At 39.5% G+C, this 26,633-nt stretch overlaps 2 protein-coding genes across 2 annotated transcripts in view; both read right to left on the bottom strand.

The window, feature by feature from the left end:
* Positions 1-1,048: 1,048 nt before the first annotated feature.
* Positions 1,049-26,633, bottom strand: part of LOC308101345 (uncharacterized protein) — a gene marked incomplete at both ends in the record, with an annotated part of 104,168 nt that continues 78,583 nt past the window's right edge. The window contains 8 exons of the mRNA XM_080450769.1: positions 1,049-1,103; positions 1,210-1,266; positions 1,604-1,744; positions 4,345-4,486; positions 4,660-4,837; positions 5,106-5,217; positions 6,323-6,460; positions 7,878-8,062. Of these exons, the coding sequence (XP_080306895.1) occupies positions 1,049-1,103; positions 1,210-1,266; positions 1,604-1,744; positions 4,345-4,486; positions 4,660-4,837; positions 5,106-5,217; positions 6,323-6,460; positions 7,878-8,062 (1,008 nt within the window). The remainder of the gene's footprint in view (positions 1,104-1,209; positions 1,267-1,603; positions 1,745-4,344; positions 4,487-4,659; positions 4,838-5,105; positions 5,218-6,322; positions 6,461-7,877; positions 8,063-26,633) is intronic.
* On the bottom strand, positions 14,347-18,444 carry LOC308102114 (uromodulin-like; the record flags this gene model as incomplete). Its single annotated transcript, XM_080451717.1, has 8 exons — positions 18,355-18,444; positions 16,855-17,628; positions 16,319-16,617; positions 15,839-15,981; positions 15,169-15,411; positions 14,680-14,839; positions 14,499-14,580; positions 14,347-14,366 (listed from the first exon to the last, which is right to left on the bottom strand). Exons 1-8 carry the CDS (start codon positions 18,422-18,424, stop codon positions 14,347-14,349), a joined length of 1,791 nt encoding a protein of 596 aa, XP_080307843.1. The 5' UTR covers positions 18,425-18,444.

The following is a 26,633-nucleotide window of genomic DNA, read 5'->3' as shown; positions in this document are numbered from 1 at the left end:
GTGAAGTCATAGGCCATTAATCCCGCCCACTCTCCTCCTCGCCCCTCCCCTCCCCTATCCTTTTCTTTGGGGGGGGGGGGGGCGGAGCAGAGGTGATGATTGACAGGCAAAATCCCTCAACAGCGACACCCGCAGGCAAAGATTTCGTTTTTCATTGCAGTTGAAAAGGCTTTAGAAATGTGAGAGAAAAACACCTGCAATGGATAACTGGAGTGGAATTTTCAGTTAAAACTTTTTATACACGTTTGAAGGACCATGACAAAGATGTTTAATGTGTTGTAAAACTGAATGTCATGAAACCTTTAAAACAGCAGATCTACAAGCTTATAGCGTGTCAGTCGGTGCTGCGCTGAGCTTGTAGATATTTTTTCCGAGCTAACGTTGTTAACTCAAATCTTTGTTTCTGGAGGTCCCTGGCACAACGTATTTTTGAGATGGGGGTCCGCAGCCAAATCATTTTGGGGGTCCTTGACATTAAAACGTTTGAGAACGACTGACCTACAGAATACAAGGTTCTACCAAATTTCAACATCAGTTAAAACTGCCGTTAGTTCTTCAGATATCCCTGGTTCACACAATGGACTCATTTAAAACTCATCAATGGATTCATTTAAAATGGTAGAGGTAACTTCCACATGAGACTGTAAGTTACATTTAAAATGGTAGAGGTAACTTCCACATGAGACTGTAAGTTACATTTAAAATGGTAGTGGTAACTTCCACATGAGACTGTAAGTTACAACATATTAAAAAAAGAATAATCATAATTTCATCACACTTACGAGACCCAGGGGTGTAGCTAATTGAGACTGTTGCCTCGGGCAGTACGATCGTGACTGTAGGTGGTGTTGTAGTTTCAGCAGTAGGAGGTGGTGTGGTTGTAATAGTAGGTGGTGTTGTAGTTTCAGTAGTAGGAGGTGGTGTGGTTGTAATAGCAGGTGGTGTTGTAGTTTCAGCAGTAGGAGGTGGTGTGGTTGTAATAGCAGGTGGTGTTGTAGTTTCAGCAGTAGGAGGTGGTGTGGTTGTAATAGCAGGTGGTGTTGTAGTTTCAGCAGTAGGAGGTGGCATGGGTGCAGTAGCAGATGGTGTGGTGGTTGCAGGTGCTGCAGGTGGAGAACATAAAGTTGACATATTTAACTTGATCCTGAAACCACATCATCACTGATGGAATGTGAAAAATGTTGCTGTAGGAAACAGGTGTAGTTTCACCCACCAGTTGAGACACTGACAATGACACAGCGAAGCTCCGACTGATATGTGTCCGCACTGAGAAAACAAACAAGTTTAATAAACAGGAGTTTTGTTTTATCTTAATGTTACTTATTGGATTATGTTTGAGGTTGCAGCAGTTGAGATAACAAAATATAAACACAATGCTTTTGTATCGCAATCATAGATTTAAAAAATTATAAAATAAAGACGTTATTGACTTTCTGACACAGTAATATACTACTTTGATAAGATTCTCTAATACAGTACACTCAAAAAGGTTATATGGACAGACAGACAGACAGACAGACAGACAGACTGACTGACTGACTGACTGACTGACTGACTGACTGACTGACTGACTGACTGACAGATCATTTAAAGGGATGCTGACCCGTTGGCCTGAGCAACAAAGCAGACTGGGTGATGTTCTCCATCCTCTGACTGTGATGGCGTCCATCTCAGGATGAACTGTCCCTGTGCTGATCCAGTCAGGATCATGTTGTGGTGTCCACTGAACAACAGCTCAGAGACCCTACAAGACCACCAAAGAAGAGAACATGGTTCAAAAGTCTTAATTTACATCTCCAGACCTTCATACTAAATGACCTCATTTGGTATGTCAGATGTGCAGAAACCCTTTAGACATATAGTACACCTAAGGACAACACGTTAGTACCCTAAATGGGCCCATTATCCATGTTCTACTTTTAAACCTAAAATGAAAATAGAGAAAAAATGAAAATCACACCAAATGAAAAGATATGACATATGATATACATTAAGAATGAATGAACTTCATGAACATTAAAAGACACCCCAGGGCAAAAACACACTCTTCAAATGTCTTCCTTTGGTCCATCCATTGGAAGGAATTCTGAGTTACGGCCAGTGGTGGACAGTATCTAAGTACATTAATTGATTTCTAGGAAGGGATTCTTCCAAAATAGGAGATCTACAAGCTCACAACGTGTCTGATATTTTCAAAATGTTTTACGTTTTGAAAATGTCTAAACATTTCTGACTTTATTTCTTCATTTTTTAAAACATTTTGTTGGAAATGTTCAAAATTGAATACAGCAATGCATTTATATCATATACTTTGTGATCTGTACATTTGAGTACTTGAGTATTTACTTGAGTATATAAATCACTGGTTACGGCAGACTGGTTGCTACACAAATTGCTACAGCAACCGATCCAGGGTTAGGGTGACAGTTAATGACTAAATGAATTCCCACGTCAAGCTATTCCTGTTTGACTGCATACTAGGCTACAGTACAAAGAGATCTGAAAGAAGTATATATGGCTGTCATTAGTCAAACTTGCACGTTGTCAGTGGAATTTTGTTGACATGCCCACATCAGGAACACCATGCACATCCACAGAGACAGATTTTAGTGGAATTAAAAACAATGGCCCCGATTCATAAAGGGATTTACGTCCATATTTTGTACGTACCGGCATTTAGGACAAATCCTACACCTGCAGTCGGATTCATAAAAGTTTTTTGGTCTGTGTTTTGTGCGTCAGGTGCGCACGTTCTCAGGTCAGCCCCGAGGCTGTCTTACCAGGGCTGAAATGTGCTTTAGAATGCTTTATTCTTCATGCCAAAATCAATTACAACAGTGGCAAACCTCAAATAAAATATATATGTGCCCAACATTTGTCAACACATATATATAAAAAATAAAAAATAAATGCCAAACAATGTATTGCTTGTAGCCTATGCATAATATAGACATGATGTAGATTCCACCGCTTTTATTTATTTTCTAGGCTATCAGTTCCATTTAGAGCTGAATTATTAGGTCCCTCAGTGTGTTTGCCAGCGGGCCATCTCAGCCAAAGTGTCACGTAATAATGAAAATAGGCTATCATGCCTTAATGAAACTGCGGAGGGACTGACGCACCAGTATCCGTGCCGCGGTATTAATTTGTAGGCTAATAGCCTACTGTAGGCTACTCTACTGTATATTGATCACACAACAGCCTAATAAATGTTACTATCTGATGAGGAAACTATAGTGATGAAAGCTGTGTCCAGAAGATCCATTCCCCATTCAGACGTAGGACAGTGATATATTAATCAAAAATGTACTAATTTAATCAATAAGTAATCAATAAGCTCTGGTCCATAATCGGATAGCAGTGTTCCACTTGTATGCCCTGGATTTATTTTCAACATCATCTTTTTACCTGGTAAACGTGAGCAATGTTATATCCTTTTCAGGTTATTAGTCTATTATTTGCTGGCGGGGTTAAACCTTGTAAACATTACACATTACCTTCAGCTGATCCATCGTGCAATAGTGGGACTCGCTTCCAGACAGATCAGAATGATGTTCAAGTTCTCTGTCAGTGTCAAGGCAATGCGGCCGACAGCTGTAACCGGTGTTGCCAGATTTTGTGAGAGAAATAAGCAACCAGGTCTATGAAAATAAGCCCAAAAGAAGCAACTGGCACTTAGGCCATTATAAGCACTTTAATTAAACCGTTGTGAGCTTGTAGATCTACTATATTTAGCAAAATCTTGTAATAAAATATGGAATATTTGGAAGATTTTTTAAACATTCTAACAACACAAATCTGCCTCCAGCTGGCACAAAACATTTTCAGATGGGGCTTATAGGGATAAATTAGCCTACATATTAACTTGGGGGTCCATGACATAAAAATATTTGAGAACCACCGGTTAAAACAATTGAACAATTGTGAAGCAAGCCCAAATAACCAACTACACTTTAGAAACAAGCCCAAAAAAACGCACACCACTGCTACCAATATTTACAAGCAACTTTACAGAAAAATAAGCGCAAATTTGCTTATAATAAGCGGACATGGCAACACTGTGCCGTAAAGTGACGTTAAAGTTGGATGCTGTTGGATGCAGACTTCGAGATTAATCAGCTCCTACACCTGGTCATACGCACGTCTCTGGGATATACGAACCCCTTTGTGAATTGCACGTCAGTTTGTGAGTACCAAAAATACGACCTCCTTTACGAACTTTATTTACCCCATATTTACGACACTCTTTATGAATCGGGGCCAATATGCTGTGTAGTTATAGGCTGAGTGCTCCAGTTTACTGTCCTCAAACTAAAGGCCTCAGTCTTGTTGTCTTTTACTCACGTGGAGTTTGTTGCCTCTGTGTTGATGGTGATTTCCAGTGTGTGACCAACAGGGGTGTAGAGCTGTGCTCTGTTAGCCGGGGTGGGAGGCAGGAACCTGGGTAGATACTGTCCCTCTGTACAGCTGGGTACTGCTCCATCCACTGAACACAAAGGGGAAATATAACCATTTTAATGGCTTTACGTTTTATTATTGATTTAATTCGATTATCTATTTAATTTATTAGCACATTAACTGGTTGAGTTGCCAGGATCCCCTGAGAAAATACACCTGCAAGAGCCAATGTTTAGATGAACTAAGGGGTTTGCTGTGTACCTTTGACAACAAACTGTAGAGGTATACCGCTGAGGATGTGGCTGGTAGTTACATTGTACTGAGATCCTCCTGTGTATGTGAGGGTGATATTCTTGTTGGCAGAGTCATATATATACAACTGGACAACGTAGGGACCCTCATTACTGCTGTTGGTGGCAGCAAATGACAAAGTGCAATTCTGAAAGAAGAGAGAAGGGACACAGGACAGGAAGTGTAAAAAAACAAACCAGGAGAAACAATGGGTCACATTTCTAAGAAGACATAGCTATAGAAAAACAGTACAGACTAATCATAGCAGTAATCATGATTACAGTAGTACAAAATACATGCAATGTTAATTAAAATGTGTGTTAGCATTAATCAAATTAACATAAAATGTGTATTGGTATCAGTTTGATGTTATCTACAGTATGTTCTTATTTACAAAATAAAAGCCTTCAACTCACGTCTGACATGATGAGAAAAGAAGGAAGAGTAGACAAAGTAATGCATGTAACCCGGTCTCCATCTGGGTCAAATGCTAACAGGTTGAAGTTTCTCACACAGTTAGAAGGAACTCTGAGAGACAAAGAGAGACGGAAGGAAAAACAGAAAAAAAACAGAATGAGATTATAAACTTAGTTTATTTTCCACCTCTGTTTTAGTATAAGTATGTAGTACTAGTAGTATTATAATAGTATTATAAATATAAAATTCCATTTTAGTAAACATGTTAAAGGAAATATTCACCCTAAAACAGAATTTGCATTGTGCTTTTCAAGTTATCTTGAATCTCCAGTACACATTGAGTTAGTGATTGACTTTGTGTTTGAGATATTATATCTGCATTAGTTTTATTTAAATGTAGGACTTACACCTCTGAACCATTAAATGTCCCCATGTCCCATTAAAACCATCATATATGATGTCACGTCCCATTAAAACCATCATGTGTGATGTCATGTGTTGTTGTGTAGTGAGCTTGTAGATCGGATATTTTCACAATGTTTGCTTCTTTCTTATGTTATATTTGACAAATTGTAACTTTAGAAATGTGCAGATACGCTGTATACACTACTATATGTTGGTTTGTGTACTGTTGAGTGAGTAATCAATGTTGCACATTAAAGGACGACTTCACCCATTTTCAACCTATCTTCATGGTCCTCACCATTGTTCATGATAAAATGGTTAAAAGAAAAACAAATCTCAAAGGAGGGCTGTGGACACTTCAGAAACGTGCCTACCAGCGACATCATCGTTTGGAAGATGTATTGTTTTTTATTTAGATTTTTATTAACACGTCCATTATAGCATGCTAACTTTCCAGGAATAGAAAGCCTGCAGTGTCTATTAGCTTGGATTCCCAATTGATGAAGTCACTGGTAGGCAGGTTTCAAGTGTCCACAGCCCTCCTCTGAGACACTGAGTGAATAGACAAAAATGGTACCATGAAGATAGGTTGAAAATGGGTGAAGTGGTTCTTTAAGCTAATCATCTGGGGACCCCCAGTTTAGGAACCACTGCTCTTCCTGTCACTCTGCTGTTCAGCTTAATGAGAGATTAAAACTGAAATGCAAAATATAATAAAATTAACTAAATCAATAATGATATTTAGGGTATATTAGTATTATGTTAATGTTAGTAATGAGCATAAGAACAGAAGAGAAGTGTATTATGTTACCGTAGTGAAGGTATGATGGTGGTCTGAGGAGACCTGTTGGCTTTCCCAGTGTCAGATCTGGTCATGAGGTTCACCGTCGTCCCAGCCTCCCAGTTCACAATGTTATTTATGTTACTTATCCAGTTACCACCTTGTAACCTGTGGGAGATGAGATTATTATTATTATTATTTAAAAAAGTGACAGACAACATAACACAGTTTATTTCTATTACCATTTTTACACTGTGTCAGATGAAGCAATTGTGAAATAAAAATAGGGGAAAAAAGTCAATGTAAAACATGTAGGGGTGCAACAGTTAATTAAACTAATAAAACAAATCAATTAATAAACTATCTTTTGTCTATTGATTACAGACAAAAAGTGTTTTTTAATAGAAAAAATGGCCGATCTACAAGCTCACAACGTGTCACATCACGACGCGTTATGAGCTTGTAGATCTACTAGTTTCACTCTTTTTTCACGACACACACACACACACACACACACACAAACACACCCCCCCACACACACACACACACACACACACACACACACACACACACACACACACACACACACACACACACAGAAACACACGCATACACGCATATGCACACACTCCTCATTGACTTACATTGTGCAGTGAAACAGCTCTCAAAGTCACTCTCTGTTATTAGGAAGAAAACTGGATCTGCATCCGGATATTCAAATAGTAAAATCAACAGGAAGTTGACATTTTTATTTAAAAAACAAACAGTACTGGGTTCCATATTGTCTGAATCATCTTTGTTTGTGTTCGTCTATGTGCTAAAAGAGTTTCTTTGAGAGCTGTTTCACCGCACAATGTAAGTCAATGAGAATCATGATTTGAATGATCAATTTCTAGTCAATGGAGCAATTATTTTTTATTTATTATCCACCTTTGGAGTTACATTATGGCAAGGTAACTACATAACCCAAACTTCTACCAAAGTGGTCTTGCCCTTTAAGACGGTTAAGTTAAAGTTAGGTGTGTGTGTGTGTGTGTGTGTGTGTGTGTGTGTGTGTGTGTGTGTGTGTGTGTGTGTGTGTGTGTGTGTGTGTGTGTGTGTGTGTGTGTGTGTGTGGGTGTGTTTGTGTGTGTGTGTGTGTGTGTGTGTGTCGTGAAAAAAGAGTGAAACTAGTAGATCTACAAAAACTACTAGTTTGTGGTTTGTCCCGATAAATCTAAAAAAGTATCTATTTTCAAAATGTTTAAAATATGCACTTGTGGTTCTACGTCTCAACTCTTCAATTATTTAAAAAAACTTAATAGAATACATGTTTAGAAAATCATCAGTTTCAGCCCTATATGACAGCTAAGCAGTCAATACATAAATGTCCTGCTATTTGTCACATGACACATCAATGGACAACCTGTTTGTTTCAGGGATTGAACCTGTGATCTTTCAAACTTGACCAGCTCCTCTTATTTAGCTGAGTCATGGCAGGCTGGAGATTTAAATACAAATTAAATGACCTACTGTGTAAAACATTAAAATGGTATTTAAAGTGTCATTGTTTTTGTTGTGTCATAGTGAATCCCTCTTCACTCACAGCATATAGAAGACATTGTTGCTGGGAAGCAATCGAGTCATGATTCCTTCTCGTTGACACCACTCTGTGGTGTTCTGCACCGTGTTCACCTCCAGTAGGGTCTCAATGCCACAGTCGCTAACAAGACACTCCCATGTGTCTGAATCTGTGCATGAAGTGAAGGCTGTCTTATAGCGCAAAACCACCTGTAATTATGAGTTAATGATATAAAAGTTATACATTACATGACTTTGATCCTGTCTCTGTTTACAATAGGTGTATACAGACACAGAGGTTTGTAAATGAATTTAAAACTAGACGCGTCGCAATTCAGGGCAATTGCAAAGTGTGGTTGCGCCGACGCCGGTCGGGACTAGAGGAATACGCTGGGAGGAATATCGTCGGAGGCTGCGCCAATTACATTGTCACGTCACTCCTGAGATCACTTGCGTTTCATTTTGAGAGGATTGATCCCCCCAAAATAAGGTTGTGGCATCAAACGGTTACGTTTTGCGCATTTGTGCTGCCCCCTACGGATTAAAGTGGAAATGCTTTTGGGGATTCGTTAAGTAAACCACCCTCGACATGTGATTCAAATTTGGGATCGATTGGACGTTTCGTTTGTGATTTTTGGCATTTTTGGTAAAACGGGCCCCTCCCACTAACTTTGGAAGCCAATTGCGGACGAACGGTAAAGACTATCAAAATGCCGTTTGGATAGGTTTATCGCATGGGTCCATAGATCACGTTTACCGATTTTTGTGAGATTTGGGAAAAATCTGTAGGAAAAGGTGCAAAAAGTGTGTTTTGAAGAAAATTCAAAATGGCGGAAAATCTTTCCTGACGCAAATGGGCGTGGCCTATATGGGGAGATGCGTCGTAACCCAAGGAATCCAGGGGAAAAGAGATTTTTATTCTACGACCTACGGTTCAAGAGTTAAAGGCCAAAACGTAAAGGCGGCTGTTATAGCGCCACCATGAGGCCGAATGGTGTAATTATTTGTATAATAATTTTGGACTAAATTATGAACCTCCCCTCCAAATCTGGTAACTCTAGCTCTTACGATTTCTGAGAAAAAAATACTTGAATTTGAGTTTTTTCACTTTTCCATTAAAGCGGATGGGGAAATTTAATGCACTAATAAATCAATATCAATTAAACTATTTAACCAATCTCTTAGCAAAATACAAGCGCACGATTCCCGGTCAAGACGGTCATTTTGACATATGGCACGAAATTGGGGCAACCACACTAATTACAGTTGAAGGATAGTTATGTTCAGAGTAGATCAATGTTAACATTAAGAAACATGATTTTATCCAGTGGTACAATAAAGAGTAGCATGACATTAGTGTCACACTGCAACCTATTTAAAAGATCCAGAAAGATAACAACATAATGTTAACAAATTATCAGAACATCGTGGGACTACACTACTACCAAGGTAAGCAAAACAGGTAAAGTTTGGTCCATCAGGTAGTTTTTGTAGAGAACCTGGATCTGCATTAAAATGTAGGCATTTAAATGCATTAATATAGGTTTTGTGTGAATAATTTGATAGATCTTAAAGGTGTATATTGCCTACAAGTTGTTTAGATGTTATTTAAACATATGATTTAATTATAAGTATATTAATATCCTTATTAAATAGACGTTTACATGACGTCTAAACAACGTTCATAGTCTATAATAGCGTTTAACCCACTGGGCATTTTTCGGGCTATTAGACGTCTAAATAACGTCTAGGCTAAATCCGGTTTATGAGTGGTCTAAAAATGAAAGTTTTTTCGATGTCTAGGCTAAGCCTAGACGTTCTTTCAACGTCATTTGAACGGTTATATATTTATATCTAGACGTCCAAACGACGTTGAAATAACGTCTAGGCTAGGTTTAGACGTTGAAAAAACTTTCAATTCTAGACCACTCATAAACCGGATTTAGCCTAGACGGCTAGGTGACGTTTAGACGTCATTTAAACGTCTAATAGCCCGAAAAATGCTCAGTGGGACCTTGTAATGTATGAATCATTTCTCATGAACATGTTATAGTTAAACTAATACTGCAGATGTTGTGTCTACTGGCTGTGGTATCCATGACAACAGGAGTTGACGTTGCACTGTGGCTCTAGAACAATGTAGTGGATAGTTGATGTATTTCTATCTTCATCAGTACTCCTTACTTCTTCTTAAGAAAAGACCCACCCCACCTGCCTCTGATTGGCCTACCGAACGCCCCCTTCTGTGACGCACACGGAAGTTTCCAGCTTGCCCCCCAGAAGCATAGAGGAAGCGGAAGTGCGTCCGAGATGCCGACGCTTCAGAGCCAGAGGAGGCGTCTACCTTTATATGTCTATAGCCAAATTCCATACCCGAAAATCTCGGCCACTCGCTCACTCCCACTCGGTCACTCCGACTCCAAACCGGATGTGCTCAGGGTCCAATTATTCAGTTGCTTCTTGGAGGAGGCGAGTGGAGTCGAGTGGAGGAGCCGAGGAGGCTCTCTACTTCCGCATTTAGCGAGTGTACATCAAGTGTAGGCTCGACCACTCTCCACAGCTCCTCCGCGGCAGACTTCCGCATCACGTGTAGACGTTTTTTTTTTTTTTTCCCTTCTCCCGTGACGTATAAATGGTCCTCCTCCACATGTGGCCACACAAACAATGCTTGAAACCCGAAACCATGCCCCGAAAACACCGGCTGCCCCCCCCCTCGCCCCCGCCGATCACTCGTTGCCCATCTCACACACACACACACACACACACACCCACACACGGTGTAAATTAACTGAAAAGACGCAACAAGCCACTGGCTTTATTGCTTTGTATGATATAAAGTATAATACAATTATATACATTGTAGCCTAATATATTGTGCACACTTATACTGTCTCAAAAGCTGATAGTTCATTTCTCTCCTTGCATGCCTCAATGCAGTGCATGGACTACTATAAATTACTGTGACAAAGATTATGTTTAAAATAATCTATTGTATTTATATATAGACTGAATATAGGGTGACTATATTCTGAATTCCCCAAAAAGAGGACACTTTACGCTATTTAACTATAGCCGTACTCATTCAATTCTGAACCGATTCTTACATTTTAAAATTCTCTATTTGCTGTGAAGGGTCTTCGTTCATGTCTATCAGTCATGATTTATTTCGCTATCAAACAATATCAAGCAAAATCACAAAATCGTCTGAGTTTTTTCTTCGTCCCAGAAGTGGGGAGGATATCACCCAAACTCTCAAAACCCCGGACATTTGAAGGATTTTATAAAACCCCCCCAGACAGCCCCCCAAAAGAGTATATGTCCGGGTAAAAGAGGACGTATGGCCACCCTGCATGAATGATGTAATTCAGAGTCAGACATACTCTGTAATATACGGTGGCTGTTATACGCAGCAGTGCCGTGCGGGACTGCTGCGGGGGGTGGTGGGTCTGGGGACTGTACGAGCAAAAAGAGGGACGGGTCAGGATTTAATTCATAAATGTAAGTTTGCTCATCCTGGCGCTTCGTTCACTATTTCAGGAATAAATGGCTTTGCACAAAATGTTAACTATAAAGATAACAATGTGGCCATCCACATTGATGAATTGTCTATTCTATTCTGTATTATTCTATACCTGCATATTATTCTATGCATGTATATTTTCATCCACGGCTCTGGTCCAGCTGTTTGAGACGTCATAAGTGATCGCGGAATTTGCCGTCGCTTTGAAATGACGCTAAGTGCAGTCCGATCCTTTGACGGCAACCGCTCGACCACTCCGTCCTCACAAATTATCCTCGGCTCCTCGCAGGGGCGGGGCTTAGGCGCGAGTGGAGGAAGCGAGGAGAGTGAGCGAGTGACCGAACTTTGGGGAATGGAATTTGGCTTATGCTTCCATGTCTGTGCCCAGTGTGTTCTTGCCCTCGTTTTGCTCAACCCCTCCCCTCTCGGCCCCTCCCCTCTGCGTGGCCTTGATTGAGAGACTGATTCCACCTGGGCACCCAGCTGTGTGAGTCTGAGTTAATGAGACAGCCAGAGTATGTAAAGTGTGTTCAGTAATGCTGTTGTTTTCAAGAGTATTTCTGAGCTTGGCATTTGTCCTTTGAGGTGTACAGACATTTATAATGGATCAAATATGTACACAAGAGTGTTTATAATGGACAGTGGACACAGTGATAATGGATCAAAGTTTGCAATGCTCAGCATTGTGCAGCAGACAGTGTTAAATGTAGGCTAACAAAATAAAACAAAATTATACAAATAGGTTCAAATGGGCATTATAGTTACACACATTGATTTGAGCAGGTGTCTTTCACTGATACAACGTATTTTAAAGTATAAAAACACTATAATATACTGTATTTCACAACTGTCTGTAGTGTTAATATACAGTAAAATCATGTTGCCTAATGTAGCTAGATGTTAACCACAGCACATAAAGCTATATTTTGGGGGAAACTGAAAAGCCAGTAAGCTGATGTTCAACCTGATACAGGACATGAGATGTCTGTCTGTCTGTCTGTCTGTCTGTCCATAATTCTGTCCATCTGTCGAGCAGCATAAGTTAGAGAAGTAAGTTAAGAATATATTTATTTAATTTCTTAATGAATTAATGAAGCAATATTACACCAGAGGGTGTGCATTATCTTGAGTATTGACACAACAGTGATGAGGTCAGGAAATAAGCCATTGTGCTTTTATGAGCGATCTAATTTAGAGGACCGGGTATTGTGAATTGTACTTCCATATACTGTTTCCATGTATTTTCTAAATAAAGTATTCAATCAATCAAAAAAGGAGGCAAAGCCTTGTTGAAGAATGATGTGGATCTACAGTGTGTCTGATGTGTTGTTGTTGTGGTTGTGGTTGTTGTTGTTGAAGGTTATTAGTTGTGACAGGGTGGCTGTATTAGTTCATATGATTGGCTTGGTGGTCACTTCTGTCTATGTAGGCCTATTCCTCATGGCCTTTTTATTAATTTTTTATTACTTTCTGTCTTTTCGGTGGGCTCTATTTTTCTTTCTCTCGTGGGGGGAGGGCTTTATACAAATACGTTATTGACTATTCTTATTGCTTTTAACGTAGGATATCATGATCACACAAATGAATGTTTTTTCGATTTGGTGGATTTTAAAACTGCACAAATAATTTACAAAGCAAGACATTATCTGCTTCCTGGCAACATACAAAATGTGAGATGTGTAGCCCTGTGCACGCACCCACATGCGTTTTGAGCTTGTAGATCTGCTACGTTTGCTGCTTGAATTTGAATCCTGGCACCTGATTCGGTAACCGTTTTGGACATATGAGGTTTCCACCCGACAGAGACGATATGTAAAATATGTCCAAATCAAATCAAACTTGGTAGGTTACTACTGTAGTATTGGTGTAACAACCCAAGCCGAAGGCAGCTATGCTGGAGGTATGGATGGGCTTTACCAGAACATTGAAATAACGAATTAACCTTGTTTGCATTTGTTTATGAGCTAAAAGTATGATTTTGAGACCGTTTTGCCACTCAATGAGTGAATGAGAGTAAGTAATCGTTACTATCTGCACCTCTGTTGTTGGCTCTGAACAAAAGACAGCAGCAACAACAACAAAAACAACACAACTTAGAATCAAAGCAAGCTGGCAATAATAATAATCTAAGCAAAGACTAAATAAAAGATTACGTCACCCTTGGTCCACAGACACCTGTGCAAGAATTCACTCTGAAAAACTCCTAAAACAACGAGACCTGAAGGATTGTGATATTTCATTGGTTCATCAAGATAAAGGTGAGTGGAATTTGATTGGATAATGTTAAATAATTTGTGGTATTGTACTGTATATTATGGCCCAATCATTGGATATTCATCCTACTGAGAAGGATATATTATGTTTAATAATTGTGTGTATTGTGAATAATCTACTGTTGTGTACACAGGGAGGATTCAGTTATAGCTGATGTTTGAATAGAAGTGCTTGTCAGTATCACCTTGTTTTTTCATTATTGAGTTAAATTAGTTATGACACACATTAAATGTGTGTCATAACTAATTTATGTGTTTTTCATATCCTTCTTGACATCACATTTTTATGTCAAGAAGGATATGAAAAACATTCATTGATCAGTGTGTTTTCTTACATTTTTAAAGCACTTTTATAAGCATTGAGGCTACATATATTCTATTTTTGTATAAATATACTTCATCATTGATCATTCACATATTTCTATATTTACTAAATAACTATATAATGATTTATTTGGGACTTGAACCTTGAAGAAGCAGACACAGATTTGCCATTTAATGCTCAAATCATCATTTATTTGTAACCATATTATTGACAGTATTTGTTTATTTTTTTCAGAAGAGAGAAATATAAAAATGGTTAATGATTAGTTAGATTAGATTAATCATAGCATAGCATATTTATGAAACCTACGCACCAAATAAAAATCATACGATTAGAAAATGTAATATATTGGAGTCAGTTAACGATGTCCGCTGGTTCACTCCACTAGCTTGTCCCCTGAAGATCCAAAGCAAAGAGAAAAACACAAAAAAACTAATGTAATCCACTTTAACATTATTGAGATGTCAGCACTTAAGATCCTTGTATTTCATAAAATATAAAAAAAAAATTGTTGTTCTTGATACTCACAGGTGATTGGTCCAATGGTGATGGGTTTGAAGCGTACAGGTGTGGAAACGGAGCGACGACGGCGACGCCTCCCTGAGCAAACCTGTGAATGGTGAAGGAATAGCAGTAAGCACACAGTTTGCTACTGACTTAACTGTCTGGTGTGAAACAGCAGAGTGTGGAAAGAAAGTGTGAAACTTACAGGAGAACATGAGGAGGCTCTCTGGTCACACAGGTGGAGGCTGCAGTGAAGGTAGATATCGCTGTAGTTTCCATGGAACAGGAAGAGCAGGGCAGAGAAACGAGCCTGGAGGGAAGAGCCGCTCTCATCCACTTTCACCTGACGACGGTTGATAGAACACCTGGAGAAAAGAAGGGTCACGTTGTAGGCTCATCCGTCAGTCTTTTCTTTTTAGTTAAATGATTTTAAATTCATACTAAGACACTAAACTTATAATAAACAGTTTTCACATTATAAATGCTACGCTATTGTAGACTCATGCGACATCACTGTTGCATCCAACATCATTCTCTTTTCAAAAGGATTTTACATTCATACAAAGACTCTGGACTAAGACTTCACATTATAGTTGATATCACAACCCCATACCCCACTCCCACCCAACGCTCTCTTTCATTGTTTGTTTATTGTGACACAAGCCATCTGCTGAGGCTGAAGAATGAAACATACTTGTTTTGAATGAGGAAGTATCGCATGAGGTCATCAGGGCTGGAGGAGTGAGTGGCGTAGCAGTCGTCCAGAACGACCGCAAACCTTGGATCTGTTTCCCCTACAGATACTCCTACATGCAGGGCAGAGCCCACTGGCAGGGTGACTGGGCCTGCTGGGTAAGGCTCTGTGTAGTTGGAGTTTTGGAACAAGGACATGGAGGTGTTGGTTGGTGAACCCACACCTGACGTGCCACCTTTAAGCCTGTCAAGGAAACATATCATTTAAAGGATCAAGCGGTATCAGATGGGTTTGGTTTGGCCGAGTGGCTGGCTGTCACTATAGCAGAACATTTTTTAAGTGCAAACTTAAGAACTGTCTTGGAAAAAAATACATATTAATGGCCAACATTAACTAAGTATAAAATGTGGCATACAAGTTGAAGCCTGACATGTAATATACTCTCTTCTTGTATGGCAGCAACTAGAGGCCATTATAACAATGGCAGATGAATTAATAAAGAACCATTCAAAACACACTTAAATCTGTAACCTTTTTCATTTGTCTGTCTTTTCACAGTTCTGTACCAAGGCTGTTTGGTGCAATGCAGTTCACATTTATTGTACCACAATACATTGTATATTCACTGTGTTTTCACTATCATTTGCAATTTTGAAAATAGGTTACTCACTGAAGGTTTGGTCTGATGGCCACATCTAGGCTGGTCTCTGTGTCCAGAGGATAGACACAGGAGAAGGGAAAACTCACAGGAAGTGAGTTATTTGCAGGATTGACAAATAAACTGTTGGAGTAGATGGCGTGGGTGTTGTTGGTCTGAAAGACAGAGGTTAACTGAATGGTCAGTCCAGTGAATCATCTAGCCAGCTCGAAACAAAGTATCAGTATACAAGTACAACACATAATTAAACAGAATGACTGAAAAAAAAGAGTTTAAAAATTGAAAAAATAAACAACCTTTGTCCAACCACAAAATAAGTTTGGATTCCAACTATATATATATATATATATATATATATATATATATATATATATATATATATATTGTACTGTGGCCAACAACATCACTTTGGCAGCCACAGCACAAAATAAAAACAACTGCTGATGAAGACAATCCTATAAAACAGCTACAAGTCATCAGATAAATCCTCACCGTCAATTTGTTTCCACAGGTGTCAGCCTGACGTTCCACTTGGTACCACACTGTTCCATCACGCTCTGTGAAAGATGAGCACCGCGGGTCGGCCAGGTGACCAGAGGATCCATTCAGACCAGAGGACTGCAGACCAGTCAGCAGCAGACCAACCTGGATTTGACTCTGACCACAAATAAGTCCAGCAGTTGAAGCTGGAGGTGGTTGAGTGACAGTAGTTGAAGGGGGTTGAGTGACAGTAGTTGAAGGGGGTTGAGTGACAGGAACTGGAGGGGCTTGAGGATACTTTGAAGATAAATCTAGGAAGGTAAAATCCAGGTTTGAGAGTTATTACAGCACATCTTTAACAAACAAGGTTAGAAGCTGAAATGTTGACTAAAGAGGAGAAAGATAGGAAGGTAAAGGAAATATGGAACAATTCTTAATTTTATGTACACTTACACAACACACTATAGCTTTCAAGCCTTCAACACCACCAAACAAGCTGTAATATTATAGATTAATATGTTATGAACAATTTTACAGCACCAACTTACCTGCACAATAGACACCGTAACAGGCTGTTGTCTTTACAAACTTGTAGACATAGTAGTTCCTATTACAGTTCTTGACGTGGATGGGAGGTGCGTAATTCAATTCGTTCCATGCACAACAGTCGCCCCAGTGACCACAGACACTGCGCTGTACAATTCCATCTGACTCTGCAGGATGAGACTGTTTCATCCATAGAGGAACCCGCGTTCCACACTTGAAGTATTCCACACATGTCTCTGGCATCTGGGCACTGCTTTGCCCCAGGAACATTCGATACCACCCTTGCCAGTTGACACTTTTGTCACAGTGATAGCCATTTTTGTAATCTGTCGCTCTCCAGGCATCATTCAGTACTGTGTAGTGATCACAGGGATCTACACAGCGAGAGTTGATACAGTCCTGACCTAATGGACAAACCACACCGCCACAGGAGAACTGAACAGATCTTTTGGCCCTGGAGGGAGGCACGAGGCACTCAAAGGAGCCAGGTGTGTTCACACAGACCTGAGACGCAAGGGTGCAGTGTGCGTTAGGGAGGGAGCACTCATCAACATCCACACAGCCTTTCTCTGGTGACCATCTGAAACCTTGGTGACAACAGGAGGAATTAGTGCAGAGCTTTACATCGTAACAGGTGAGGCCATCACCGACGAAGCCATCTCTACAGACACAGGAGACTGATTGGCTGAAGAAGGTGTCGTCTCTCTCTGGTTTGACGGGAGACTCCAGGCATTTAGCCTGATCATGACAGGATTCACAGCCGAGGAAAGTTGTGCCTGTGAAAGGAATTAGTCATTCAACACATCAGGCTATTCATTATGGCAGGTGTGAACATTAAATAATAATAATAATGATAATAATAATAATAATTACTATTATTATTATCATTATTATATTTAAGAGAAGTCATTTTGGTGAAACAAGCTACAGAACTGCGCACACACGCACACGCTCAAGCACACGCACACCCACACATGCACACATGCACACACGCACACACACACACACACACACACACACACACACACACACACACACACACACACACCCACACCCACACCCACACACACACACACACACACACACACACACACAAACTTACGCTCTACAATTTAAAAGTAACTAAAGTGACTAAAAAGTAACTACAGTGCAAAAAGTAATCATAGTGAGTACAATTATTTATAAGAAAAAAAATTGAGTAAAAATACTTACAAGTAGTTAAAATGAGTAAAAAATACTTAAAAGTTGTTAACATTAGTAAAACTACTTAAAAGTTGTTAAGATTTGTAAAGAAAATACTTTAAACTACTTAAGATGAGTACAAATATTTAAAAGTTGTTAAAAATAAGTATAAATACTTAAAAGTTGTTAAAATGAGTACAAATACTTTAAAGCACTTAAAATTTGTAAAAAAATCTTTAAAGCACTTAAAAGTTAAAGAAATCGGTAAAAATACTAAACATCATATCTATACCAATAAGAGGACATTAGAGGCAGCTTACCTGGACTGTTTCCAGTAACATTCTGTATGAACAGAACTAACAGAACAGCTGACACTCTCATGGTCCACATCCTGGAGATCTGTCACAAACCTGTTGAAAATGTAAAAAACATTTTTAGACAGACTACAACATCACAAAGGAAAAAAAAGATAGAATGTAAATATAGAAATTGACCAAATATGTTATTATACAGAAATCTTTAGGTGCTAATATACAATTATTTGCCTATCCTTACCTTACCTTAAAGAGGTTGTGTGTTAAGATTCAAACTGGAGTTGAGAATTTATAAGCCTCCAGAGCTCAACAGTGACTGCCCACTTTTTGAACATCTCCATTTCCGGAAGTGACGTTCCATGATTGATGGTTGGGAAGGTGACGTAACAAAAAGACGTGAAAAACTGGCATCGTCTTTAATTCCGATAAGGCGATAAAAGCAGGCATAGAGCTGAGTCATATCTACACGTATGAAAATTGGAAATACTCCAGTAAAGTAAATATACCTCAAAATTGTACTTAAGTACAGTACTTGAGTAAATGTAGTTACCCCACTACAACCTTGTAGCATTAGAATGGCATATTACAGTCATATATAAATATATAACCCTAACCCTTAGAACACTCATTGCATTTTGATTCTAATTTATAGCACTTTGTAGGTGCTCACCCGATCTCGTGGAGTTGCAAAAGTTGCAAATATTACACTTTTTCTGCCAGAACTTTCATATTGTTTTCATAATATGACAACAGCTGACCCTCACCCCATAGCCTCAAGCAAACTCTGCAACATTCTCCACTAACAGGCAGCCCATTCCTCCTGCATTATGTGCAATTTAGAAACGGGTGTTACCTGACCTGTACAGACAAGATCAGCTCATGACCATTCTCAAGAAACTGCCCACCATTGCCCAGCATTCAATGCAAATACTAACCATTTCATCCATTGAAAACGCGCTAGCGTATACCCACGACCACGCGCATCTCGTGCAGGGAATGATTATTGTATACCTCCGGAAAAACCACACCACTGATGCAACTGTTTGCAGCTGTAAATGTATGTATTTACAGCCAGTATTATTGTCTCCGCCAGGCCTAAAGGCATGGCGAGAGAGTATGTTTTCGCCCCTGTCCGTCCGTCCGTTTGTCCGTCCGTGTGTCCTGTCTGTGTGTTAGCAGCTAATCTCTGGCACCGTTGGCCCGGTCGCTCCGAAACTGTGCACACACACTCCCTGGATGCCAATTCAGAACCTCTACCCCAATTTTCACATGGGCCTGTTATAGCGCCACCAGGAGGCCGATTTGTGCAAAACCCTTTTTTTTTACATTACTCCTACAGATTTTATCCAAACGTCATGCAAATCGGTTCACAGTATCTCTATAGTCATGTGATCAACACAAATCTGTCCGATTTTCCATATTCCATCCTCATTGCCTATGGTTGGCTTCCAAAGTTTGCAGGATTGGTCCGTTTTGAACAAAAAGCCTCAAACTATGCACGCAGCTTGTGATTTCCGTGAATTTTCACACGCACATTCCCACTAGGCCGAGGAAGAAATGCCACCCTTTTCACATTGGCCTGTTATAGCGCCACCGCAAGGTCTAATTTATCAAAACACATTTTTGGAACAAAGTGCCTCAAATCATGAATGCAGTGTCTGATTGCCGTGAAAGACCTAAGAATAAATGGCACCCTTTTCACATTGGCCTATTATAGCGCCACCAGGAGGCCACAATAACGTACCTGACCTGGCGGAGACCTGTGCTCTTTTTCTAGTTTGTCATTATTTAGTTATGCAATCACTTAACATTGAAATGCCAAAAAATCCTATCTGCAGAATTAGCCAGGAAAAGTGGGGAATAACCTCCTATCTGCATTTGCAATATGAAATCAGTGTAATTAACATATAATATTTTAATATAGTCCAGAAATCCAGAAACGGTGTATTATGTGATGGGTATCATAAAAAAATAGCATTGTGCTAAAAAGATACAACATTTTGTAGTTTTCTTTTTCATTTTCTCAACAATGTTAATTTTTCAGATAGGAGGTTTTGCGTTTTGGCCATCGACTGGTGACTTATTTTCCTGGTTTTATGTTACAGGACAAAAGCATGTAGTTCAAAAGGTGAGTCCTAAAAATCTGTCCGGGTGGGTATATTTCTGCATTATAGGCTCAGAAATAATACATTCCCACCTAAATACACATAATCTAAATCAAATTGTATTAAAGACTAGGAAAATGTAATTGCGCTGTAATCCAGAATGTGGTTGGCAAGAATGTTTTGACAATAGTGTTCAAAGTGTTGTAACTGTAGAAACATTTAACTAATGAGGCCTAATTGTTATTGATAATCAGCATGAAAAAGGAAGATGGGAATCAAATTGTTGTTTCATAATCATAAATGACTACTAGTTATATTTGGCTGTGATGCAGCTCAGCTACTTGGGCTCTAGATTGGTGGGTTAGCCTGCTTGCTTGGCAATATAACACTGTGATGCATAACACAATAAAACTACTACAAGATATTTGCCAGATCAAGTTACAAAACAAATGCAGATGATTTAAACCAGTGGTTCTCAACCTTTTCAGGCCACGACCCCCCAAAATAATCATATTTGAACTGGGGACCCCCCACCCTGATAAGCACTTGGAACGTAAGAGTTGAGGCATTACATTTGCTTTGACTCTGTTCCACAGATAAACATTGTGAAAATAGCAGATCTACAAGATTTTGGTTCACAATCTTTATCTCTTTCTTATATTATTTGACAATTTGGCCAATGTTTAACCAGCTTTTATAGAATAGTTTGTTGATTACTATTGATGCAGTAATGGTCTTTTTTCTTTTATTTCTTTCTTTTTTTTAGGTATTAAAAAGGTCTTAAAAGACCTTAAATTGTCACTTCACTGTCATCTGGGGATCCCCCAGAATCTTTCCCGACCAACAGGTTGCGAACCACTGATTTAAACCATACCAGATTAAAATTATTGTCTCCACCAGGCATAAGAGTGTTTATAATGGACAGTGGACACAGTGATAATGGATCAAAGTTTGCAATGCTCAGCATTAGGCTATGTGCAGCAGACAGTGTTAAATGTAGGCTAACAAAATAAAACACAACTATACAAATAGGTTCAAATGGGCATTATAGTTACACACATTGATTTGAACATGTGTCTTTCGCTGATACAAAGTATTTTAAAGTATAAAAACACTATAATATACTTTATTTCACAACTGTATGTAGTGTTAATATACAGTAAAATCATGTTGTCTAATGTATCTAAATGTTAACGACAGCACATAAAGATATACTTTGGGGGAAAACTGATAAGCCAGTAGAAGCTGAAGTTCAACCTGATACAGGACATGAGCTGTCTGTCTGTCTGTCTGTCTGTCTGTCTGTCTATCGTCCGTCCATAATTCTGTCCATCTGTCGAGCAGCATAAGTTAGAGAAGTAAGTTAAGAACATATTTCCTTCATTTCTTAATGAATTTTAATGAATTAAAGAAGCAATATTACATCAGAGGGTGTGCATTACCTTGAGTATTGACACAACAGTGATGAGGTCAGGAAATAAGCCATTGTGCTTTTATGAGCGATCTAGTTTAGAGGACCTTGTATTGTGAATTGTACTTCCATGTACTGTTACCATGTCTTTTCTAAATAAAGTATTCAATCAATCAAAAAGGAGGCAGAGCCTTGTTGAAGAATGATGTGGATCTATAGTGTGTCTGTTGTGTTGTTGTTGTGGTTGTGGTTGTTGTTGTTGTTGAAGATTGCTAGTTGTGACATGGTGACTGTATTAATTCATATGATTGGCTCGGTGGAAACACTTCTGTCTATGTAGGCCTTTTCCTCACAGCCTTTTTATTTATTTCTATTTCTTTCTTTTCGGTGAGCTCTATTTTTCTTTTCGATTTGGTGGATTTTAAAACTGCACAAATAATTTACAAAGCAACTGTGCTGTTCCTGCCAAAGTGTAAGCTGAACTTCAGCTCAACAGCGAGCTAAACTCCACTTCCCATAACAATAATGACAGAATCGTGACGTTGGACTTGTTCTTTTTACTGAAGATTCCATAGGTTTTCTTCCAGAGATTTACAGGTAACATTTCCACAACGGTAGCTACCAAAGACAGATGTAAAAGTTGCCGGACCCATGCTCAGCACCTGCCAGCAAATGCTACCGGCTTAAGTAAATCGTTGATGAACAGAGCTAAATCAGGTTGTGTGCATCAGCAAGGGCTTGTGTTGTCTTGTTGCTGCTTATTCTGGGTTGCTGTTGGAGGCGGAGCTGTGTGTGTGTGTGTGTGTGTGTGTGTGTGTGTGTGTGTGTGTGTGTGTGTGTGTGTGTGTGTGTGTATGAGGAGTCAAGCCAATAGTTTTTTTGATGGCGACAACCACACTTTTTTTCCTTGTTTCTTGATTTTACCTCACTTGTTTCTTGATTAAAAAAAAAGTCATATTTTTTGGATGCCACTGCACGTCCCCAATAGCACCTCCCCGCGACCCCACTTTAGGTCGCGACCCATAGTTTGAGAACTGCTGCTATAGACACTTCCAGCCTCACTTTTCAGGTCCCGTCATACGCAGGCGGTGCCAGAAATCGGGTCATTATGCCAGGGGGTGTGCTATCCCTCCGGTTGGTCCAGCGAGCCAGCAGCCAACCCTTAGAACACTCATTGCATTTTGATTCTAATTTATAGCACTTTGTAGGTTCTCACCCGATCTCGTGGAGTTGCAAAAGTTGCAAATATTACACTTTTTCTGCCAGAACTTTCATATTGTTTTCATAATATGACAACAGCTGACCCTCACCCCATAGCCTCAAGCAAACTCTGCAACATTCTCCACTAACAGGCAGCCCATTCCTCCTGCATTATGTGCAATTTAGAAACGGGTGTTACCTGAGTTACAAAACAAATGTAGATGATTTAAACCAGTGGTTCTCAACCTTTTCAGGCCACGACCCCCCAAAATAATCATATTTGAACTGGGGACCCCCCACCCTGATAAGCACTTGGAACGTAAGAGTTGAGGCATTACATTTTCTTTAACTCTGTTCCACAGATAAAAATTGTGAAAAGTAGCAGATCTACAAGATATTTGTTCACAATCTTTATCTCTTTCTTATATTATTTGACAATTTGGCCAATGTTTAACCAGCTTTTATAGAATAGTTTGTTGATTACTATTGATGCAGTAATGGTTTTTTTTTTTTTTTTAGGTATTAAAAAGGTCTTAAAAGTCCTTAAATTGTCACTTTACTGTCATCTGGGGACCCCCCAGAATCTTTCCCGACCAACAGGTTGCGAACCACTGATTTAAACCATACCAGATTAAAATTATTATCTCCACCAGGCATAAGAGTGTTTATAATGGACAGTGGACACAGTGATAATGGATCAAAGTTTGCAATGCTCAGCATTAGGCTATGTGCAGCAGACAGTGTTAAATGTAGGCTAACAAAATAAAACAAAACTATACAAATAGGTTCAAATGGGCATTATAGTTACACACATTGATTTGAACATGTGTCTTTCACTGATACAAAGTATTTTAAAGTATAAAAACACTATAATATACTTTATTTCACAACTGTCTGTAGTGTTAATATACAGTAAAATCATGTTGTCTAATGTATCTAAATGTTAACCACAGCACATAAAGATATATTTTAGGGGAAAACTGATAAGCCAGTAGAAGCTGATGTTCAACCTGATACAGGACATGAGCTGTCTGTCGTCCGTCCATAATTCTGTCCATCTGTCCAGCATAAGTTAGAGAAGTAAGTTAAGAACATATTTCCTTCATTTCTTAATGAATTTTAATGAATTAATGAAGCAATATTACATCAGAGGGTGTGCATTACCTTGAGTATTGACACAACAGTGATGAGGTCAGGAAATAAGCCATTGTGCTTTTATGAGCGATCTAGTTTAGAGGACCTTGTATTGTGAATTGTACTTCCATGTACTGTTACCATGTCTTTTCTAAATAAAGTATTCAATCAATCAAAAAGGAGGCAGAGCCTTGTTGAAGAATGATGTGGATCTATAGTGTGTCTGTTGTGTTGTTGTTGTTGTGGTTGTGGTTGTTGTTGTTGAAGATTGCTAGTTGTGACATGGTGACTGTATTAATTCATATGATTGGCTCGGTGGAAACACTTCTGTCTATGTAGGCCTTTTCCTCACAGCCTTTTTATTTATTTCTATTTCTTTCTTTTCGGTGAGCTCTATTTTTCTTTTCGATTTGGTGGATTTTAAAACTGCACAAATAATTTACAAAGCAACTGTGCTGTTCCTGCCAAAGTGTATGCTGAACTTCAGCTCAACAGCGAGCTAAACTCCACTTCCCATAACAATAATGACAGAATTGTGACGTTGGACTTGTTCTTTTTACTGAAGATTCCTCATCATTACAGGTCATGGAGTAAAAACTGGAAACAAAAGTAACATACAATGTATCATGAGATGTTGTCCTGTTCTATTTACAGTGGCTTGTAAATACAATCATTTTTTAATACAAAATAACCATTAACTGCCATTTTTAACATTAACTTATTGTCTTAGTTAAGCATACATGAAATTACCACAACAACATGAAATTATAGCTTCCACATGAACTCTAACTTACAGCATTGCCTCATGGGGAAGGTATGTTGAAGGTAAGATGAAAAACATCCGAATTGGACACAGCAATGGAGAGCATGCACTCTCTGCTGCTACTGACATAAAAATGCTGTTTGCTGGCTCACACAGCTGTTCTGTATCCAGTGCAATTAGCTAAACTCACACACCTGCCTTAACTAACAGACCTCTTCTCATCAAGAGGACCTAAAGTCACAGTGGCCTCTTCTTGTCAAGAGGGCCTTTCAATATAAGGGTACTGTTGTCTTTCAAAATAAAGCCATTCTAAGCAACATAACGGCAAACAATAAAAATCACATTATAAGACAAGACACTCCCCGCTTGACCTTTATGAGGTCACCATCTTATTTTTTACACTGCGGGTTCGGAATATGAGTCCTCTGTAGGTAGAAGCAGAACTATGACTAGTCTACAAAAAGTCTTTGCACAACCTCGGTCCATAGTCTTCATTTCCACATTGCGTAATCTTTCCTGAATTTGCCTCCACTTTTTTGGTGTAGACATCCTTGTCTGTGAAGTCTCCTTGAGGGCGTGAGACTACAGGCTTCTTGCTGAACCTGAATAGACTGTCATGCGACTCCCCGCCATGACAGGTTTTCTCGTTAACGTGCATGAAGCACTGGCCCGGGATGCATGGCTGTTATGTGAAAGCCGCTGTCACATTCCTCACACTTTACTGCATTTTTGCAGTCCTTTGCTAGATGAGAGGCCGAGGACACACATTTGAAACATATTCCTTTTTCCATGAGAAAGGCCTTCCTGTCCGAGAGTGTTTTATCTCTGAATGTCCTGCACTTCCTCAGTGGATGTGGAAGGTTGTGGATTGGGCATGTTATACGTGGATCATTGTCGCTTTTCACAAGGTTGTTTGCATCAGTTTCTGCTGTGGAGACATCGGTCTGGTGAACCGTGATTGGATAGCTGGAGCCTTGACTTTTAAAGTTAGGTCTGTCTGTTTTTGCAGGTGCAGTGTCACTGCTGGAAAGAAAAAAGCTTGGGTCGTTACGCTTTCGTGCTTCGTAACAGACAAACCCGGCAAAATACTGAAATGGAGGGTAACAGCCGCCGTTTTCCTCCTTCCATTTGGAGCCGGTAGACATCCATTTTTCTTGGAGCCCGTAAGGTAGCTTCTCGACAATGGGGTTTATGCCCCGTGGAGTGTCCAAATATGACAGCCCCCTGAGTTATCCGTCCTCATTTGCACCCTGGAGCTCCATGAGCAGATCTCCTAGGTCTTGTAGCTTTTTGTGGTCTTTCGCCGTCACTCGTGGGAAGTTATCCAGGCGCTTGAAAAGAGAGTTCTCCAATATTTCGGGAGCTGCATAACATTCACGGAGTCTTTCCCATGCCTTCTGAAGAGCTGCTGCTGGGTTGTTTACATGCACGGAGCGCATTCGTTTGACATGTTCGCTGGATTCCTTACCAAGCCACCTTGTCATTAAATCCAATTCCTCTGTTGCTGTGAGGCCTAACCCTCTGATAGCGTTGGTGTAGGATGAGTGCCAAGCACGGTAGTTTTCGGGCCTGTCATCGAACTGATATAAGCTTGAGCTCACCAAGTCTCGCCGAGCCAGGAAGTTTGCCAGTGGTTCAGTGGTGGGTGCCTTGGCATTAGCTTTTGGTGTAC

This window comes from Gymnoscopelus braueri (genome assembly GCF_963280865.1).
Source record: "Gymnoscopelus braueri genome assembly, chromosome: 15".
In the NCBI taxonomy this organism is placed as follows: domain Eukaryota; kingdom Metazoa; phylum Chordata; class Actinopteri; order Myctophiformes; family Myctophidae; genus Gymnoscopelus; species Gymnoscopelus braueri.
The sequence above is the reverse complement of the archived record's forward strand: the minus strand, read 5'-3'. Positions and strand labels throughout refer to the sequence as shown.